At 34.4% G+C, this 20,828-nt stretch overlaps 1 protein-coding gene across 1 annotated transcript in view; it reads right to left on the reverse strand.

The window, feature by feature from the left end:
* PTPRE (protein tyrosine phosphatase receptor type E) overlaps positions 1–20,828 on the reverse strand; it is a 487,247-nt gene that overhangs the window by 164,844 nt on the left and 301,575 nt on the right. Inside the window, exons 4-5 of the mRNA XM_053692511.1 lie at positions 15,227–15,332; positions 1,408–1,481 (exon numbers count right to left, since the gene is read on the reverse strand). Coding sequence (XP_053548486.1) covers positions 1,408–1,481; positions 15,227–15,332 — 180 coding nt within the window. The remainder of the gene's footprint in view (positions 1–1,407; positions 1,482–15,226; positions 15,333–20,828) is intronic.

Consider the following 20,828-nt stretch of genomic DNA (forward strand, 5'->3'; position numbering starts at 1 on the left):
CACCATTTGCATTTATGTACAAAAATATGCTTTGTCCAACACTCCCTATAGAAGCCAAAAAAGCAACAACTCTAACTTTGGTTTTAAAAATGCTGCAAAACCAGCTATTTTGAGATGGAGCATTTTAAGGTTATAGAATATTGCTAGGGAACATGGTAGCAAGTAAATTTTGTACACAAAAGTGAGAAGTTTTTAATGTAATTTTAACCCCTTAATGACTGGTCGTTAAGGGATTGTGTGCCTATAATAGAGTGAATTTTGCCTCAAATAGCACGGTCTCGCCACTGGCGCTAGACCGCGCTATTCAAAACGTCACCCACATACATACAGGGTATGTCACTGGTCATTGAGGGGTTAAGCAGCAAATCCTCTTCATTTACACCTCACACATAATTATAGATGGAAACATGCTTAAAGGGATAGATAGAAAGGTTAAAGGGACACTGAACCCAATTTTTTTTCTTTAGTGATTCAGATAGAGCATAAAATTTTAAGCATATTTCTAATTTACTCCTATTATCACATTTTTTTCATTCTCTTGGTATCTTTATTTGAAATGTAAGAATGTAAGTTTAGATGCCGGCCCATTTTTGGTGAACAAACTGGGTTGTCCTTGCTGATTGGTGAATAAATACATCCACCAATAAAAAAGTGCTCTCCAGAGTGCTGAACTTAAAAAAAAAAGCTTAGATGTCTTCTTTTTCAAATAAAGATAGCAAGAGAACAAAGAAACATTGATAATAGGAGTAAATTAGAAAGTTGCTTAAAATTGCCTGCTGTATCTGAATCACAAAAGAAAAAAATTGGGTTCAGTGTCCCTTTAAACATTAAAGGTGCATGGGTATATTTTTGCATTTCAATTTTAAATAGTAGCATTTCTGCAATATACTTATATTAGAAAAATGCTTCTGGTAAAAGTTATTACTGGTTTTCTGCGGCATATGCACATATGCTGTGAGAGCCTATGCACCAGAATTCAATAACTATACCATCAGTCTCTAGTATTTTATTATTATCGGTTATTTGTAGAGCGCCAACAGATTTCGCAGTATGACACGAATGATATCTACAGAAGCAATACACACCACCGTCTGCTCTCTGAAAAGGTGTGGTGCACAGGCCTCACAGCATATGTGCATATGCCGCAGAAAAAAAAAAGTAATAACTTTTATTAGAAGCATTTTTGCTAATGGAAGTATATTGCAAAATTGCTTCTATTTCAAATTGCAATGCACCTATGTAAGTTTCATTTTTGACCTTTCTATCCTTTTAAAAATATAGTGATATTTTGTATTTCATTTGAATAGCCTATCAATATATTTTCTAATGCATATATAACATAAGATAAAACATAAATTATCTCATCGTTTCATATAAAATAAACTAAAAGAATCAAATGATACTAACCTTCTTCTTCTAAAATTCCATTAGGTATCTTTTTTTCACCGGATGAAACATCTGCTTTTCGATGCTTTCTGGACCTTAAAAAGAGACGTGAATTCATTTTGAAGGATGTATTTAGTTTGTTTTTTTAACCAAGAGTCTTTTATTTGCAATTCACTTGCACAATCCTCTCAAAAAGGAAGTGCTGTTTTTAGAATTACACTGGTAAAACAAAAAAAAAAAGGTAATTTCCGTTTACATGTTAATAATGATTTATTTTTTTTAACTTTTGGTTTCCCTAAAATTATTTACACTCATTTTTTCCTCTTAACTCATAGTGGATAATGATTGGTATATTCTTACAATTCAGAGACTCGTGAGTGTGTTGTAAATCAGCTCACTGGAAATACGCCTGTCATCGTTAATTAAATATCTTGAGCATACTAATTATTCATTTTGTTTCTGAGTGAATGATCTTACCTACTTTACATTATTATTCAAAGTGTTACTCCTTGCAGAAATATGCCTTTTTGTCTATTTTTTAACTTCATATAAAAAGTTACTTAACAGGATATAATAATGTAATTATGAAGTGCACTGGTAGTTCTTAGGCCATATGTGGCCCTCTGCTCTAGTTTTTGCAGCCCCCCTGATAAAGCAGAATTAAGGTTTTGTGCTATCATGTTGTGGCCCTAGAAAAAGTGGAACTAAAAGTATGTGCTTTTGGGGACTCTTGGTCGGTGGGCATTGGGTAAACATGAGCCCTCTAGAGGCAAGAACAGCATATAACCTGCACTCTTACTGAAATCTGTCCTTGTGCCACTGGACATTTTTAGGAAATATATTATTATCTCATTTTATGTGGCCCTTAACGCTACTACAATAATGATCTATGCCCCCCCATGTTAGGGAGTTGGTCATCACTGCCTTAAAGCATTACACCATTTTATACTATGAGCTAGATTTAACAAGCTGAGGCGGACTGGGGCGCATATACGCGCCCATGTCCGCCACAGCTCGCCTCTGGCGGGGCGAATATCCACAGAGGAATTTACCATTGCACATGAGCACTATTTTGCACTTGCGTGCAATCCCGCACCCTGCCCGTGCACATCCAATCACGCGCGGGCAGGAGCTGTCAATCTCCCCGGCCGAACTAGACCACGGAGATTGAATTTTCGCCACCTTAGAGGTGGCGAAAGGTTAGGAAAGCAGTGGTCTTGTGAGAACCTGCAGCTGTAGGGGCTCAAAGGCTGGCGAAAGCCTTTGATAAATCAACCCCTATGTGTCCAACCCTAACAATATGTTAAGCACACAGTAAATCTCGAATACAAGATCTGACCCTATGCAGGGCACTCCTGGGTCAACGTTTAAGGGACATAAAACCCAACATTTGTATTTCATGAGCTAAACAGAGCACGCAATTTAAACCACTTTCCAATTTACTTCTTTTATCTACTTTGCTTTCCTTTGTTGAAAAGCATACCTAAGTAGGCTCAGGAGAAGCAACAATGTTGACTTTATTTAATCTGCTTCTTTATATACTAATTGGTTTGCAGAATGCTCCTTTAAAGAAGAAGAAAATCAACATAGAAAATAACTTTTTCTTTAATGTAATTGGCAAGAGTCCATGAGCTAGTGACGTATGGGATATACAAAACTACCAGGAGGGGCAAAGTTTTTCAAACCTCAAAATGCCTATAAATACACCCCTCACGACCACACCCACAATTCAGTTTTACAAACCTTGCCTCCTATGGAGGTGGTGAAGTAAGTTTGTGCTAAGATTTCTACGTTGATATGCGCTTCTCAGCATTTTGAAGCCTGATTCCTCTCAGAGTACAGTGAATGTCAGAGTGATGTGAAGGGAGTATCACCTATTGAATGCAATGGTTTTCCTCACGGGGATCTATTTTATAGGTTCTCTGTTATCGGTCGTAGAGTTTCATCTCCTACCTCCCTTTTCAGATCGACGATATACTCTCATATACCATTACCTCTACTGATAACTGTTTCAGTACTGGTTTGGCTATCTGCTATATGTGGATGGGTGTCTTTCGGTAAGTATGTTTTTTATTACTTAAGACACCCCAGCTATGGTTTGGCACTTATATGGTTTTGCATTTATATAAAGTTCTAAATATATGTATTGTACTTATATTTGCCATGAGTCAGGTTCATGTATTTCCTTGTGCAGACTGTCAGTTTCATATTTGGGAATAAACATATTAAGAAATATTTTTTTCTTACCTAGGGTTTAGTCTTTTTTTCAATTGACTACTTTTTTCTTACAAATTGCGGGCAGCATTAGGCCCGCGGGTGGGCCAAATGCTAGACTTTATTGCGTAATTCTTGGCGTGAGAATTTTTGGGCGCGAAAAGTATGTCCGTTGACGCAAGTTCGTCATTTCCGGCGTCGTAGTTGACGGAGAAGCCTTACACACGGTTGCATCGTTAGTGACGCAAGTGTGTCATTTCCGGATATTGTTGGCGCCAAAAAATTCTCTCTTACATTGTGCGTCATACTTGCCGCCAAATTTTTCATTAATTTTATACCCCATTGCTGTTTGCCTCTTGCCTTTCTCTATGTCAGTGGGCTATGCTGTTTGCATTTTTCCCATTCCTGAAACTGTCATATAAGGAAATTGATAATTTTGCTTTATATGTTGTTTTTTTCTTTTACATTTTACAAGATGTCTCAATCTGATCCTGCCTCAGAAGTATCTGTTGGAACTTTGCTGCCTTACATCGGTTCTACCAAAGCTAAGTGCATTTGTTGTAAGATTGTGGAAATTATATCTCCGAATGTCATTTGTAATAGTTGTCATGATAAACTTTTACATGCAGAGAATGTATCCATCAGAAATAGTACATTGCCAGTTGCAGTTCCTTCAACTTCTAATGTACATGATATACCTATGAATTTTAAAGAATTTGTTACTGATTCTATTCAGAAGGCTTTGTCTGCATTTACGCCTTCTAATAAACGTAAAAGGTCTTTTAAAACTTCTTATAAAGTTGATGAAATTTCAAATGACCGACAACATAATGATTTATCCTCATCTGATGAGGATCTATCTGATTCAGAAGATTCCTCCCCAGATATTGACACTGACAAATCTACTTATTTGTTTAAAATAGAGTATATTCGTTCTTTGTTAAAAGAAGTGTTAATTACTTTGGATATTGAGGAAGCTAGTCCTCTTGACATTAAGACTAGTAAATGTTTAAATGCTGTTTTTAAACCTTCTGTGGTTACTCCAGAGGTTTTTCCTATTCCTGATGCTATTTCTGATATGATTTCTAAGGAATGGAATAAGCCAGGTACTCCTTTTATTCCTTCTTCAAGGTTTAAAAAATTGTATCCTTTACCAGCAATTTCTATAGAGTTTTGGGAAAAGATCCCCAAAGCTGATGAGGCTATTTCTACTCTTGCTAAACTTTCCACTATTCCTATGGAAGATAGTACTTCTTTTAAAGATCCTTTAGATAGGAAACTTGAATCCTATCTAAGGAAAGCCTATTTATATTCAGGTCATCTTCTCAGGACTGCAATTTCTTTGGCTGATGTTGCGGCTGCATCAACTTTTTGGTTGGAGAATTTAGCACAACAAGAATTGGATTCTGACATATCTAGCATTGTTCGCTTACTGCAACATGCTAATCATTTTATTTGTGATGCCATTTTTTATATTATCAAAATTGATGTTAGATCCATGTCTTTAGCTATTTTAGCTAGAAGAGCTTTATGGCTTAAATCTTGGAATGCTGATATGACATCTAAGTCTAGATTATTATCTCTTTCTTTCCAAGGTAATAATTTATTTGGTTCTCAGTTGGATTCTATTATTTCAAATGTTACTGGAGGAAAGGGTTTTTTTCTGCCTCAGGATAAAAAACCTAAGGGTAAATCTAAGGCTTCTAACCGTTTTCGTTCCTTTCGTCAAAATAAGGAACAAAAATCTAATCCTTCCCCCAAGGAATCTGTTTCCAATTGGAAGCCTTCCTCAAATTGGAAAAAAAAACAAGCCTTTTAAGAAACCAAAGTCAGCCCCTAAGTCTGCAGGAAGGTGCGGCCCTCATTTCAGCTCAGCTGGTAGGGGGCAGATTAAGGTTATTCAAGGATTTTTGGATAAATTCTGTCCAAAATCAATTGATTCAGAGCATTGTCTCTCAATGGTATCGAATACGATTCAGAGTAAGACCTCCTGTGAGAAGATTTTTTCTCCACGTATCCCAGCAAATCCAGTAAAAGCTCAGGCTTTCCTGAAGTGTGTTTCAGACCTGGAGTCTTCAGGGGTAATCATGCTGGTGGTTCCTTTTCAGGAACAAGGTCGGGGGTTTTATTCAAATCTATTCATTGTCCCAAAGAAGGAAAATTCATTCAGACCAGTTCTGGATCTGAAAATTTTGAATCGTTATGTAAGATTACCAACTTTCAAGATGGTGACTATAAGGACTATTCTGCCTTTTGTTCAGCAAGGACATTATATGTCTACAATAGACTTGCAGGATGCATACCTTCATATTCCGATTCATCCACAACATTATCAGTTCCTGAGATTCTCTTTTCTAGACAAGCATTACCAATGTGTTGCTTTTCCATTTGGCCTAGCAACAGCTCCAAGAATCTTTTCAAAGGTTCTACGTGCCCTACTCTCTGTAATCAGAGAGCAGGGTATTGCGGTGTTTCCTTATTTGGACAATATCTTGGTACTAGCTCAGTCTTTACGTTCTGCAGAATCTCACACGAATCAACTAGTGTTGTTTCTTCAAAAACATGGTTGGAGGATCAATTTACCAAAAGGTTTCTTGTCTCTAACAGACAAGAGACGTTTGAAATTGGTTGCAGCCTGTCGGCACTTTCAGTCTCAGTCATTCCCTTCAGTGGCTATGTGCATGGAAGTTTTAGGCATCATGACTGCAGCATCGGACGCGATTCCTTTTGCTCGTTTTCACATGAGACCTCTCCATCTTTTTATGTTGAATCAATGGTGCAGGGATTACACAAAGATATCACAGTTAATATCCTTAAATCCCAATGTTCGACACTCTCTGACATGGTGGTTAAATCACCAGCGTTTAGTTCAAGGGGCTTCCTTTGTTCGGCCAACCTGGACTATGATCACTACAGACGCAAGTCTTTCAGGTTGGGGAGCTGTTCGGGGATCTCTGACAGCAAAAGGGGTTTGAAATCTCAAGAGGCGAGATTACCAATCAATATTTTAGAACTCTGTGCAATTCTCAGAGCTCTTCAGTTTTGGCCTTTGTTGAAGAGAGAACCGTTCATTTGCATTCAGACAGACAATATCACAACTGTGGCATATGTCAATCATCAGGGTGGGACTCACAGTCCCCAAGCCATGAAAGAAGTATCTCGGATACTTGTTTGGGCGGAATCCAGCTCCTGTCTAATCTCTGCGGTGCATATCCCAGGTGTAGTCAATTGGGAGGCGGATTATCTCAGCCGTCAGACTTTACATCCAGGTGAGTGGTCTCTCCATCCAGATGTGTTTTCTCAGATTGTTCAGATGTGGTGTCTTCCAGAAATAGATCTCATGGCCTCTCATCTAAACAAGAAACTTCCCAGATACCTGTCCAAGTCCAGGGATGTTCAGGCGGAAGCAGTGGATGCGCTGACACTTCCTTGGTGTTATCATCCTGTTTACATTTTCCTGCCTCTAGTTCTTCTTCCAAGAGTGATATCCAAAATCATCATGGAACAATCGTTTGTGTTGCTGGTGGCTCCAGCATGGCCACACAGGTTTTGGTATGCGGATCTTGTTCGGATGTCCAGTTGCCAACCTTGGCCACTTCCGTTAAGGCCGGACCTACTGTCTCAAGGTCCGTTTTTCCCCAGGATCTCAAATCATTAAATTTGAAGGTATGGAAATTGAACGCTTAGTACTAAGTCATAGAGGTTTCTCTGACTCATTGATTAATAGTATGTTTCAAGCTCGTAAATCTGTCTCTAGAAAGATTTATTATCGAGTTTGGAAGACCTACATTTCATGGTGTTCTTTTCATAAATTCTCTTGGCATTCTTTTAGAATTCCTAGAATTTTACAGTTTCTTCAGGATGGTTTGGATAAGGGTTTGTCTGCAAGTTCCTTGAAGGGACAAATCTCTGCTCTTTCAGTTTTATTTCACAGAAAGATTGCTAAACTTCCTGATATTCACTGTTTTGTACAGGCTTTAGTTCGTATTAAGCCCATAATTAAATCAATTTCTCCTCCGTGGAGTCTTAATTTGGTTTTGAAGGCGTTACAGGCTCCTCCGTTTGAGCCTATGCATTCTTGGGACATTAAACTACTTTCTTGGAAAGTCTTGTTCCTTTTGGCCATCTCTTCTGCTAGAAGAGTTTTTGAGCTATCTGCTCTTTCTTGTGAATCTCCTTTTCTGTTTTTTCATCAGGATAAGGCGGTTTTGCCGACTTCATTTAAATTTTTACCTAAAGTTGTGAATTCTAACAACATTAGTAGAGAAATTGTTGTCCCTTCTTTGTGTCCTAATCCTAAGAATTCTTTGGAAAGATCCTTACATTCTTTAGATGTGGTGAGAGCTTTGAAATATTATGCTGAAGCTACTAAAGATTTCAGGAAGACTTCTAGTCTATTTGTTATATTTTCTGGTCCTAGGAAAGGTCAGAAGGCCTCTGCTATTTCCTTGGCTTCTTGGTTAAAGCTTTTAATTCATCAAGCTTATTTGGAGTCGGGTCAGGCCCCGACTCAGAGAATTACAGCTCATTCTACTAGATCAGTTTCCACTTCCTGGGCTTTTAAGAATGAAGCTTCAGTTGATCAGATTTGCAAAGCAGCAACTTGGTCCTCTTTGCATATATTTACTAAATTCTACCATTTTGATGTATTTGCTTCAGGCAGCTGTTTCAGTTTGTTTCTTCTGCTGATGTTTTTTAAGTTTTTCTTTTCATTATGATAACTTTTATTTTGGGTTGTGGATTATTTTTTCAGCAGAAAATGGCTGTTATTTATTTTTATCCCTCCCTCTCTAGTGACTCTTGAGTGGAGTTCCACATCTTGGGCAGTGTTCTCTCTAAGGCCAGTATTTTGAGCTGTTCAGCAGAGAAGCAGTTAATTAGAGCAATTAGCAAACAGTTCACAATGCAGACTGCAAGGTATGGCTCCTCTATTAACTGTTTCACTGCTGGGCTGCATCACAAAACTGGCCTTAGAGGGAACACTGATCTTGGGTATTGATATCCCATATGTCACTAGCTCATGGACTCTTGCCAATTACATGAAAGAAAACATAATTTATGTAAGAATTTACCTGATAAATTCATTTCTTTCATATTGGCAAGAGTCCATGAGGCCCACCCTTTTTATGGTGGTTATGATTTTTTTGTATAAAGTACAATTATTTCCAAATTTCTTTGTTGATGCTTTTTACTCCTTTTTTTCACCCCACTTCTTGGCTATACGTTAAACTGAATTGTGGGTGTGGTGAGGGGTGTATTTATAGGCATTTTGAGGTTTTGGAAAGTTTGCCCCTCCAGGTAGGATTGTATATCCCATACGTTGCTCATGGACTCTTATTTTCTAGTATTTTCATAAGGTGGCGCAAATAAATGCTGTTCTGACTCTTAGTGATATATAGTAGTATATAAAAGGGAGGTATCCTCCTAGTATATTCTACTTGGTGTGTAGAGAAATTGTGGTGTATTTGATAGAAATTCTATCTTTAATCTAATAAACCAAATATAGTCGTGAATGAACTAAAACAATTTATTAATAGGTTAAATACCTAGACACAGTCAAATCTAATTCATAAAATCCTAAACAGTTAAAAATTATATATATATCATATATATATACAAACGCTTCATAGATGATGTATTCATCATCTGGAAGGGTGATCAAGAGTTATTCTCTTTATTCATAGAAGATTTAAATAACAATGACCTAGGACTTAAATTTAGTCATGAATCTAGTAAAGAACGAATTAGTTTCCTGGACATAGAAGTATCTATATTAGATAACAAAATCAACACTACTACTTTTTTCAAAAAAGTTGACGCTAACAATTATATTGAATACAATAGTAGTCACCACGAGAAGTGGAAAAGAAACATACCAAAAGGGCAATTTTCACGAATTAGACGAAATTGTACCAACATTGTAGACTATGATAGACAAGGACTAATTTTACAAGATAGGTTTCTAGAGAAAGGTTATAATGAAACAAGAATTGTAGATGAAAAAACAAAGTTAGAGAAATAGATAGAGAAAAATTATTAGAAGATAATAAGCAAGGACATACACAAGAGAGTGAATTTGCACACATTTAATATACCTTTTATAACAACTTACTCAGCACAACATAAGTATCATAAAAAAACACTGGCATCTAGCCAGGAGTGACCCAGTTATAGGGAAAAGACTTAAATTTACACCAGATATAATATTCAGAAAAGCCACAAGCCTTAAAAACATACTCTCACCAAGTGAATACAAACCTAAAACAACTAATACCATAGTGGATCTAAAAGGGGAACGAATAACAGGTTTTTTCCCATGTCATGATTGCAAATCTTGCCAACACAGTTCTAAAACTAATTTAGTAAGTTCAACAAGTAACAATACAATATTCAAAATTAATGAAATTATAAGATGCACTGATACTAACACGATATATATACTACAGTGCTCGTGCAAGTTACAATACTTGGGTCAAACAAGCAGATGTCTGAAAGAACGAATTAGGGAACACATCAGATGCATAGAACTGGGAAAAGACAACACTAGACTGTATGCACATTTTAAATAACATCATAATAGTAACCAAAAGGAATTATTATACTGGGGTATAAAAACCGTGAGAGAAGACAATCGAGGAGGGAATATGGAAAAGAAGTTACTCGATAAGGAAGCTGAACTTATTTTCAGAATGGGAACTTAAGGATTAAATAGTGAACTGGACCTAAATTCTATCATATAGATCAATTTCACAATAGAAATTATTATAAATGAACACACAAGAGAAATGCTCTAACAAGAATGTATTAGACATAGAAAATGTTGAACATTTATTATGGAAAGTAGAGATTAGGAATATGAGATATTGAATGAAAGACAAATATAACAAGTTTTTTTTTTTTTTTTTTAGAAAAAAATAAAAAAATTAATATAGTCTTTGCTTCCAAAGAATTAACTTAGAACATTTATTCTCTAATAAGTTCCAACTCATGGTAATTTAATTAAAAATGTTGAACATTTACAACACTATCACTTAAGCATTCGCTCAATATCTTTTTATGTCTAACAAGTATGTTACATGTCTGCTGAGGAGTGATGTAACTGCTAATACAATCAGCAGATACATTGTGCTTTTACAGAATGAACTAAAAATAAAAATATTTTAAACATCAAATTTTTTTTTTTAGCGAATATATAGACAATAGACTAAGAGTTCTTTTTTAGATTTTTTAGATTTGTCAGTAGTATAAATAACCAAATATTAGCCGTTCATTTTTATTTTTATATCATTAGATTTTATTAGATTTAGTTGATTTTATTTGATTTCATTATTTCACTATTTCCGTTTTTACATTTTATATATATACATATTTATATAATGAAATAATTTTGCAACTATGAAATAATTCAGTAAAAAATAAAACACAGTCAAATCAACCGGGCTGTATACACAAAAATAAAAATAAGAGGTTTTATGTATACCTATTTACACAAGCAACAAAGAAAAGCTTATCTAGCTTTTAAACTAATTAAAATCAATTGAATTTAAGTGTATATGAAGATATCATCTATTTTTTATGGTGTAACTAATGGTTTGTACAATTATAAAAACGATGGCAAATAAGAGTCTATGTATTTCTAGCAAAAGGTGAAACAAAGGGTAACATGAGAACAAAGATTTCAATAACAAAAAGCAAAGAAAGACAAATAGGCATTCAAGGGGTTAAAATGAAAAACTTGGAAGACTCTATAAAAAGGCAACAAGACGTCCAATCAGGTATCTTGAAAAAGGCGCAATGCCGAAACGCGTAGAAACCTGATTACAACCTGTATTTTGGAAAGAGTGAGCAGTGAGCCAAGCCAAGCTACAAAGTTACCAAGCTCCAGAGGAGTCCGGTTTCAGTTGTGATATCAGTGATACGACCGGTGAAAGAGAGACCGAGTCTAAGTTGAAACAGCTTGACAAGACACGGGCAGTGTGGAGCAAGAGGCTCACGATATCCGAGAGCAATCCCGCTATATGGGTGGTGTGGAACAAGAGGTTAAAAACATCTGAAAGCAGTCCCGCTATACGGGCGGTGTGGAGTAAAAGGCTCACGACATCTGAGAGCAGTCCCGCTATTGGGGAACTGACCACCAACGAAGACTGGGATCCACCAGCACAAGCGGATAAACGGGGGCTGAGAGACACAGCACTTTACCGGCCCTCTGTACGACAGAGGCAAAGATCAACAACAGTGCACTGTTTAACGGAAGGAGCCCATACAAGCAGCTACAAACCGTATGTAACCAACTGGAAACTTAGTGTCTAAATTGTACATTATAGAAGACGCTTAGTAAAGAAACATTATTGCACAATAGTGCAAACAGCAAGGTGAATTATTATAACAATAGTGATACATTGAAAATAGCAGTTTAACCACCTGTGTGCTTTTTCTAAGGAAAAGAGACTCAACATATGGGAAGCAATTAACCCCTGTTAACCCCTGTTTGCCTGAATCCAGACACATAGGAAAACTGACATTTCTGTGCCATCTAGGATTGAACATATTTTGCTTAGATAAGTGTAACAATGTACAGGAAGATCTAATCAAATGTCTAATTGTTTATTGCCATTGTGTTATAAAGTATAAGACTCCATCAACTTCACATTATTAAGAATATTACTGAATTTTAGGCTTTAAAGTAGACGCAACACCAGTGTTTAGCATTTTTAATATATATATAATTTTTAACTGTTTAGGATTTTATGAATTAGATTTGACTGTGTCTAGGTATTTAACCTATTAATAAATTGTTTTAGTTCATTCACGACTATATTTGGTTTATTAGATTAAAGATAGAATTTCTATCAAATACACCTCAATTTCTCTACACACCAAGTAGAATATACTAGGAGGATACCTCCCTTTTCATACTATATACTACTATATATCACTAAGAGTCAGAACAGCATTTATTTGCGCCACCTTATGAAAATACTAGTTACATATAAACCTTTGGGAAAGTTTTAAAGGTGAGCTTAGTTCTGCACTAACCAGGTAGATAATCACCCTCTTTTACATAAATTCAGCTCATGGACTCTTGCCAATATGAAAGAAATGAATTTATCAGGTAAATTCTTACATAAATTATGTTTTTTATATTCAAATATTTAGAAAAATGTTAAAAATTAAAGAAATATTTACCAAACAGACCCATTTTTATTTAGGCTTAAATGTTTGTTTAAGGAATGATGGAGAGGACATGCAAAATAAATATATTCAATATGTTCGCTTACAGATTAAAAGACCATGGTAACGTGTCTAACAGGGACCACTGTAAGAGTTATTTGGTGTATGTTTTACAGGCCTATAAAATCCTAAAAAATAGCAAATATTTTCATGTGTGAAGTACAGTAATATAGCTAATATGTAAACAGAGAAAGGTTGTTCACCAAAAATGGGCCGGCATCTAAACTTATATTATTGCATTTCAAATAAAGATACCAAGAGAATGAAGAAAATTTGATAATAGAAGTAAATTATAAAGTTGCTTAAAATTGCATGTTCTACATGACTCACAAAAGAAAAAAATTGGGTTCAGTGTCCCTTTAAGTAAATTGGCTGAATTACCAATATACCTTTTCCTTTAGTCTAATAATGCTTAAAGGGACATAAAAGGCAAAAAAAAAATCTTTGGTAACTCAGATAGAGCATGCAATTTTAAACAAATTTCCAGTTTACTTCTATTATCTAATTTACTTTTTTCTCTTGGCATCCTTTGTTCAAAAATCATACCTAGGTCGACGGCGACGCAGGAGCAGTAATAGGACATGAATTCAGGCATAACATACATTTAAATAAAAAATCTAATTTACTTCTAATATCAAAGTTACTCTTTAACTTGGTATCCCTTCTTGAAACTTAGCTTATTTCAGTATGGGCAAAGCTAGGTAGCAGGAATAGACTGGGAATAAAAAGCAGCCCTGGAAAAATATTAACCAGATTGTTGTTATATAGGCAACCTACAACCCAATTTTATCCATGAATCTCTTTCCCAGTGTGAAAATGATTATCCATAATGTAATCTGGCCTTGCTAGGAGGGCTCAGGAGTGTGAAACTGTCTTAGGCACTAAATGGCATGTGTTTGTAAAAATGTTATATATAGTGCTCAAGACGTACCTGGGACTATCTAAGTATGCTCTCCCATTTTAACAAAGGATACCAAGATGAAGAGGCAAATTTAATAACAGAAGTAAATTGTTTTGTGTGTTTTTTTTTATCGTTGGCTCTATCTACATCATGAAAAGTTAAAGGGACATTATACACTCAATTTTTCTTTGCATAAATGTTTTGTAGATGATCCATTTATATAGCCCAGTGTTTCTCAACAGCTGGTGGGCCGTGACCCGACATTGCCTCCAGACACTCGCTCTGACAGGCCCGCCTTTACACATCTCCTAAATTTTGGACGGGCCTGTCAGAGTGCCACTGCGCATGTCAGTTTGCGCACTGTGAGCATGTAGCGGCATTGTGACCGGGTAGAAGCGGCGGACAGAGCGTGAAGCATCGGCTCACAGGTAAGTAAGCCCACTGACACCAATGACATAATTACGGCCACTGACATCAATGTATATATTTAGGGCGGTCACTGGACACCAATGTGTATTTGTAAACTATATATATATATATATATATATATATATATCCCACTGAAACCAATGAATTATAAACTATTAACCCACTGTAAACCATATATATATATATATATATATATATATATATATATATGGATCCCACTGACACCAATGAATTATCATATAATTAACCCACTGTAATATATATATATATATATATATTATAATTATATGATAATTTAGTGGTGTGGGATCCATATATAATATATATAAATGGTTTATAGTGGGTTAATTTTATAATTCATTGGTGTCAGTGGGTGAGGGAGGAGAGAGAGAGAAAGAGAGGGAGGAGAGAGAGAAAGAGAGGGAGGACATAGATAGAGAGAGAGAAAAAGAGAGAGAGGGGAGGAGAGAGAGAAAAAAGAGAGAGAGGGGAGGAGAGAGAGAGAGCGAGAGAGAGAGAGACTGTGTGTATATATATATATATATATATATATCTTCCAAACCTACTGCAACCCACTCCCGATGCTTACCGGGCCCTGGACCAGTCCGGCTAAAACTTACCGGGCCTTGAGGTCACTTAGGTTGAGAACCACTGATATAGCCCATACAGGTTTTAGTTTTTTTCTTCAAATGTATAGTTTTGCTTATTTTTAAAAAATATTGCTCTTATTTTCAGACTCCTAACTAAGCCCCAAAGTTTTAGGAGAATACCGAGGTATACCTACTCTACCTTGCTCCTGTTTGTGTAGAGTCTTTTCATATGCAGAGGAAGGGGGGGGGGGGTTATGTTATTTCCCAATTAAAGTTGGTGTTCTAGCTACCTTTTTAACAGAGCTAAACTGGAAGCTTCTAAGTAAGTTTTTAAACGGTTTTATACTGAATCTGTGCATATTCTTCTTTATAGTAGTGTCCATTACATGCAGTTATATGAAAATTGATGCCCCTTTAAGGAATTGCAATCAGAAAATTTATATTAATAAGTTTGTCAAATACTACATGGAATTACCTTAAAAGATATCCAGCCACAAGGATAAGAACAAAGCATACTAGCAGAGGAACCAGTACAGACGTCAATAACGAGCCAGTGTCACCCTCAGTAGATTCTGTAGTACCTGAAGAATCAAATACACAGTAACATTATCATATATTTATTTTTTAAACTGTATTTAATGTTTAAAAGGAAACTAAACACCTTGAACATTTTATATAAAATATGTAGCTATATGTAGTAAAACAACTTTGCAATATAGTTTCATTATTTATTTTGCTCCTTTTTTTATGTAATTTAACTCTGAAAGTGTTCTAATTCTCGTAACAGAAAAAGCACTCTGCAGACTACTGAAAGCCACTCATCTTTCCAAAATTGTCTTTAGCAGATAACAACCGCAAAACAATGCATTTCATACTAACAATATGACAGTGACTAGCCTTGTCTTCAGACTAAAGCCTAGATTGGCTCATCCAAATAAGGCAAATAGTGAGTGGAGTTTGGCTATTGAAAAAAATTGCAGCAAACAAGATGTTAATTTGTTTTAAAAGTGTTTACACTTGGCTGGTGTATTATTCTATAGCAACACAGCAGAAATGTTTTGTAATTACAAGGTGTTACTACTGTCCATTAAAATACAATTTTTAAGTGATTCTTGTGTTTTGCTAATAATTCAATCATATGATTCAAGGTGGATTCCCATTACTTTTTCCTTTTTTTCACAAGAATATGTTTGTTTTTAACAGGAGAAAACAATTCACAAGGAGACTTACTTTTTAAATTCCCAAATATTTTCTTTCTTTTTTTTTCCAGTTGAGAACAACTTCTTAACGTTAACCTTTTGCATGGGTAACCACACAACAGTAAAATCATGGCGAATGAGTTAGCTATACGAAAACCAGCAAAGCTGATTCTATTTTAGATATTTGTAAACTATATGTGAAATGATAGATACATTATTGAGTTATTACAGGTGTTGATTATATATATATTATTTTTTTTATTATTATTTATATAACCAACAAACTTAAAGAAGAGAGAGAAAAAAAGTTAAAAAGTTGGTCTCCAAGGTCTTTCCTTAAACTTCATTTCTTAAAAAAGAGATGGAGTTCTGGCTTCACTTTGAAGCCATTTATTGTGTTTTGTTATGTTTTTTTAGGGCATAAGTTGTATAACCAGTTAATTACTATGAAGATTAGAAATATGTTGAATTGCAAGATTTATGTTCATAACAGAGTCCCGTCAGTTTCTAATGGTATATTGGGGGATCTTCGGCAGTACAGAGTCTACAAACTTAATTTTTCTATAGATTATGGCAAATACTAATAATCAGCAATTAATTTTAATTACACAGAATGTAAAAGGTTTTAACATACCGCAAAAAAGGAAACAGGCTTTTCTAGATTTCAAGCTTAAAGGGGCAGATATTTTAATGCTTCAAGAGACACACTTTAGACCAAACAAAGAACCAAAATATTTGGAATCTAATTTTGACCGTCATTACCATAGTTTGTTTAATTCCAGACAAAGAGGAGTTAGTATTATATTTAGGAAGGGGAAACCATTCTTAAGACATAAGGTAGACAAAGATAGGGAAGGCAGATACCTGGCAATAAAAGGATTATTATATGGGAGTTTAGTGACAATTGTAAACATATATGCACCCAATAATACCAATACTGAATTTTTCAAAAAGATATTTAATAGAATCCTAGACTTTGCACAAGGGATGTTAATTTTAGGAGGAGATTTAAATTTCCCATTTGATCCAAAGCTAGATTCTTCTGTGTCGAAATCTGCAGTGCCTCAGAAAACACTTAAAACCATATGGTCCATTTTTGCTAACAAACATACATATGATTCATGGAGATATTTTAATCCTAACAAAAGAGACTACTCCTTTTTTTCACATTCAAGTAAAACATATTCACGCCTTGATTATATTTTTCTTGATCAAAAGAGTCTGCAGTTTATTAGTGGAGCTTATATTAGCCATACTTCGTGATCAGACCATTCAGCAATGATAATCTCTTTAGAATGGCCAACCAAACCAAACACCCCCTTCTTGTGGAGATTGGACGATTTCTTATTGTCCGACCCAACTATTATACAGAAGTTATCAAAATCACTGCAGGAATTCTTTAATATAAATAATTCACCGGATGTGACCCCATCAATACTATGGGAAACACATAAGTGTTATGCTAGAGGGGATCTTATAAAATTTAATGCATATGTAAAAAAAAAAGAGAAGGGAAAGATATAACTCTTTAACTATGGACCTATCAAGATTAGATCATTTACATAAGCTTAATCCTAAAGATGTTAATATATTAAAACAACTAACAGATACTAGGCAGTTACTACGAAATAATTTAAATCAACAAGCTTGTCGGTCAGCCTTCTACTTAAAAATGAAATTTTTTAATGAAGGTAATAAATCTGGGAAATTGTTAGCAAGGGCACTCAAAAAGAAAAGTCTTAAATCTTATGTACATGAATTAAAAACTAAAGATGGAAAAAATGTTAAAACTATAAAGGATATAGGACAAGCTTTTAATAACTACTATTCAGAACTGTATAACCTACAAGACAAATTCCCCTCTGAAGTTTTTGTTAATGAATGTAAAAAATATATCCAAGATACAGATCTTCCATCCCTTTCTATTGAAATGAAAAATATGCTAGATCAACCTATAACAATTAAAGAAGTGGCAGACACTATAAAAAAAATTAAAATAGGGAAAAGTCCTGGCCCAGATGGCTTAACGGCAAAATACTACAAAACTTTTCAGAAAATACTTATCCCGTATTTACTTATGTTTTTTCAACAAATAGATACAGGTAAACCTTTTCCACCGAATATGTTAGAAGCTACAATAGATGCCATTCCAAAACAGGGGAAATCATTGGATTCCCCAAGCGACTACAGACCAATTTCCCTATTAAACTTAGATATAAAAATATATGGGAAAATTTTAGCTACTAGAATAAATAATGTATTACCTCAACTTATTCATCTTAATCAAGTGGGTTTCATCCCGGGGAGGGAAGCAAGGGATAATACTAATAAAGTTATACAGATCTTAGAATATGTGAAAAAAGAAGGTATCCCAACTGTTATTTTAGCAATGGACGCTGAAAAAGCTTTTGATCGGCTAAATTGGCAATTCTTGCGTTTCACTTTATATCAATTTGGTTTTAGTAAAATATTCATAGAAAGAATTTTCTCCTTATATAACGCACCTTATGCAACTGTCAAATTTAACAACTCAATATCAACACCGTTTAATATAAGTAATGGCACACGACAGGGGTGCCCATTATCACCCATATTATTTGCAATAGCAATCGAAGTGATGGCATCTAAAATTAGGAAAAATGAAAAAATACATGGCATTAAAATAGGAGATATTAATTTCAAAATCTCATTATATGCAGATGATGTCCTTTTTACATTATCTGATCCAGCTAAATCCATTCCTGCAGTTCTAACCACACTTAAAGATTATGGTAAATATTCTAACTTTTCTATAAATCATTTGAAATCAGAACTTTTGATTTGTGGACTAGATAAAGTAAACCTTCAATCAATTACTCAAAATACTAATTTAAAAATAACTTCTAATACTATAAAGTATTTGGGAATCATTATAGCGAATAATCAAATTGATCTAGTTAAATTAAATTATGAAAAATTGTTTTTGGAAACCCAGATGGAAATAAACAGATGGAAAAAGAGACCGCTCTCTTGGTTAGGGAGAATTCAAGCAGTAAAAATGACTATTCTACCAAGAATACTATACCTATTTCAGACATTGCTAATCCCTTTATCTACCAACTATATTAATAAGTTTCAATCTCTACTAAATCAATATATATGGCATGGAATCACCCCAAGAATATCTAAAATAACTCTTTATTTGCCAAAGGATAAAGGGGGGCTGGGGGTACCTTGTTTATTAAAATATAGGAGAGCAGCAATACTACAGAGAATAGTGGATTGGAGTAAGAATTTCAACCAGAAAGAATGGGTACAATTAGAGCATAATTTAATACAAGTTAGACAATTAGGGAGTAATTGCTGGTTACCAATAAAAACATGGCCTAAAAATATGCAAGCGTATCCAATTTTTAAAGAATTGATACGAACATGGGAAATCATTCTAAAATTAAAAAATCCAATCTCAACAATACCCTCTCCACTTACATCAATTATACTAGACAAATCCTTACCATTTTGTAAATATGGAGGAGAAATTAATATATTAACATTGGAGGATTCATTACCATTCTACACTTTTATGAATGGAAACATTCTAAAATCAAAAGTAGAATTAATTAATATCGGGGTGATGATATTTAATTCTTGGTTTAAGTACTTTCAGCTTAAATCTTTTTTTGATACAGATTTAAGAAAACAAGACTTAACTAGACAAAGGCTTCCTTTTGAAATATTATGTTCAGGAAAAACACCTACAAAAGGTATACTATCACTTATTTATAAAACAATAATGACATCCACAACTCTAGATTTACCATCTTATACTAAGGCATGGTCACGAGAATTTATAGTACCACCCACAAGGAAAGAATGGAATATAATTTTTCAACAGCATATTAAAGCTTCAATATTGTCTAGTATACAAGAAACAAATTATAAATTTTTGATGAGTTGGTATTTAACTCCAAAAGGATTAAAGCAATATTCCCTAACTCTTCAGGCCAATGCTGGAGAGAATGTGGAGAGATAGGTACATTGTTACATTTATGGTGGCTATGCCCAACAATTTTTAACTACTAGTCGCTAATAATAATAGAGATAAATAGATTATTAAAAATAAAACTGGCTTTAGAACCGATAACTGTTTTACTATATAAGCCAATACCAAAACTACCAACATTACATGATAAAGCACTGTATATTCTCCTGAATAGTGCCAAACAGATTATACCTAGACTCTGGAAGCAGAAAAGAGCTCCGACAATAATAGAATGGAAGTCACAAATACAATACTCAGTATCAATGGAAAAGCTCCACTATCAATTGATGGATCAGATGGATCTATACTATGATATAGTGAACATTTTACAAATAAATATATAGGAAGACATTTATGGTACAAGGTTAAGAAGGGATTGAAATATGAAGAAAACGGATTGGGACTCTGTATTGTTGAAGATACCATATTATTCTAAGCTAGCTTCTATTAGACGAGTTTTGGAAGAAAAAAAAAAAAAAAAAAAAAAAAAAAAAAAAATCTATATACAATGAACAGAAAGATTTAGAGTTATTTAATTTTGGGCTTTATATATACACTTTAAATTGTTAGTAAATATGAACTATTTCTGTTAAGTAGAAGTTACCAGACGACGACAGCAGAAGTTATGGAAACCTACAAAAACTTTTATCTAAAGATAAAGAAGAATACTTGACGGAAACTTGAGTTAATTTTGATAGATTATTATGATTTGTGTTGTTTATCTGTATGCTAAAGTGTTGAATAAAGCTAAAAAAAAAAAAAAGCTGATTCTATTAGTGATGTCTTAATGAATTTTAAGTGAATTTTTTGATTCACATACAGCATACAATAAAAAAAAGTTGCAATTTACTTCTATT

This window comes from Bombina bombina, chromosome 9 (assembly GCF_027579735.1).
Source record: "Bombina bombina isolate aBomBom1 chromosome 9, aBomBom1.pri, whole genome shotgun sequence".
Lineage (NCBI taxonomy): Eukaryota > Metazoa > Chordata > Amphibia > Anura > Bombinatoridae > Bombina > Bombina bombina.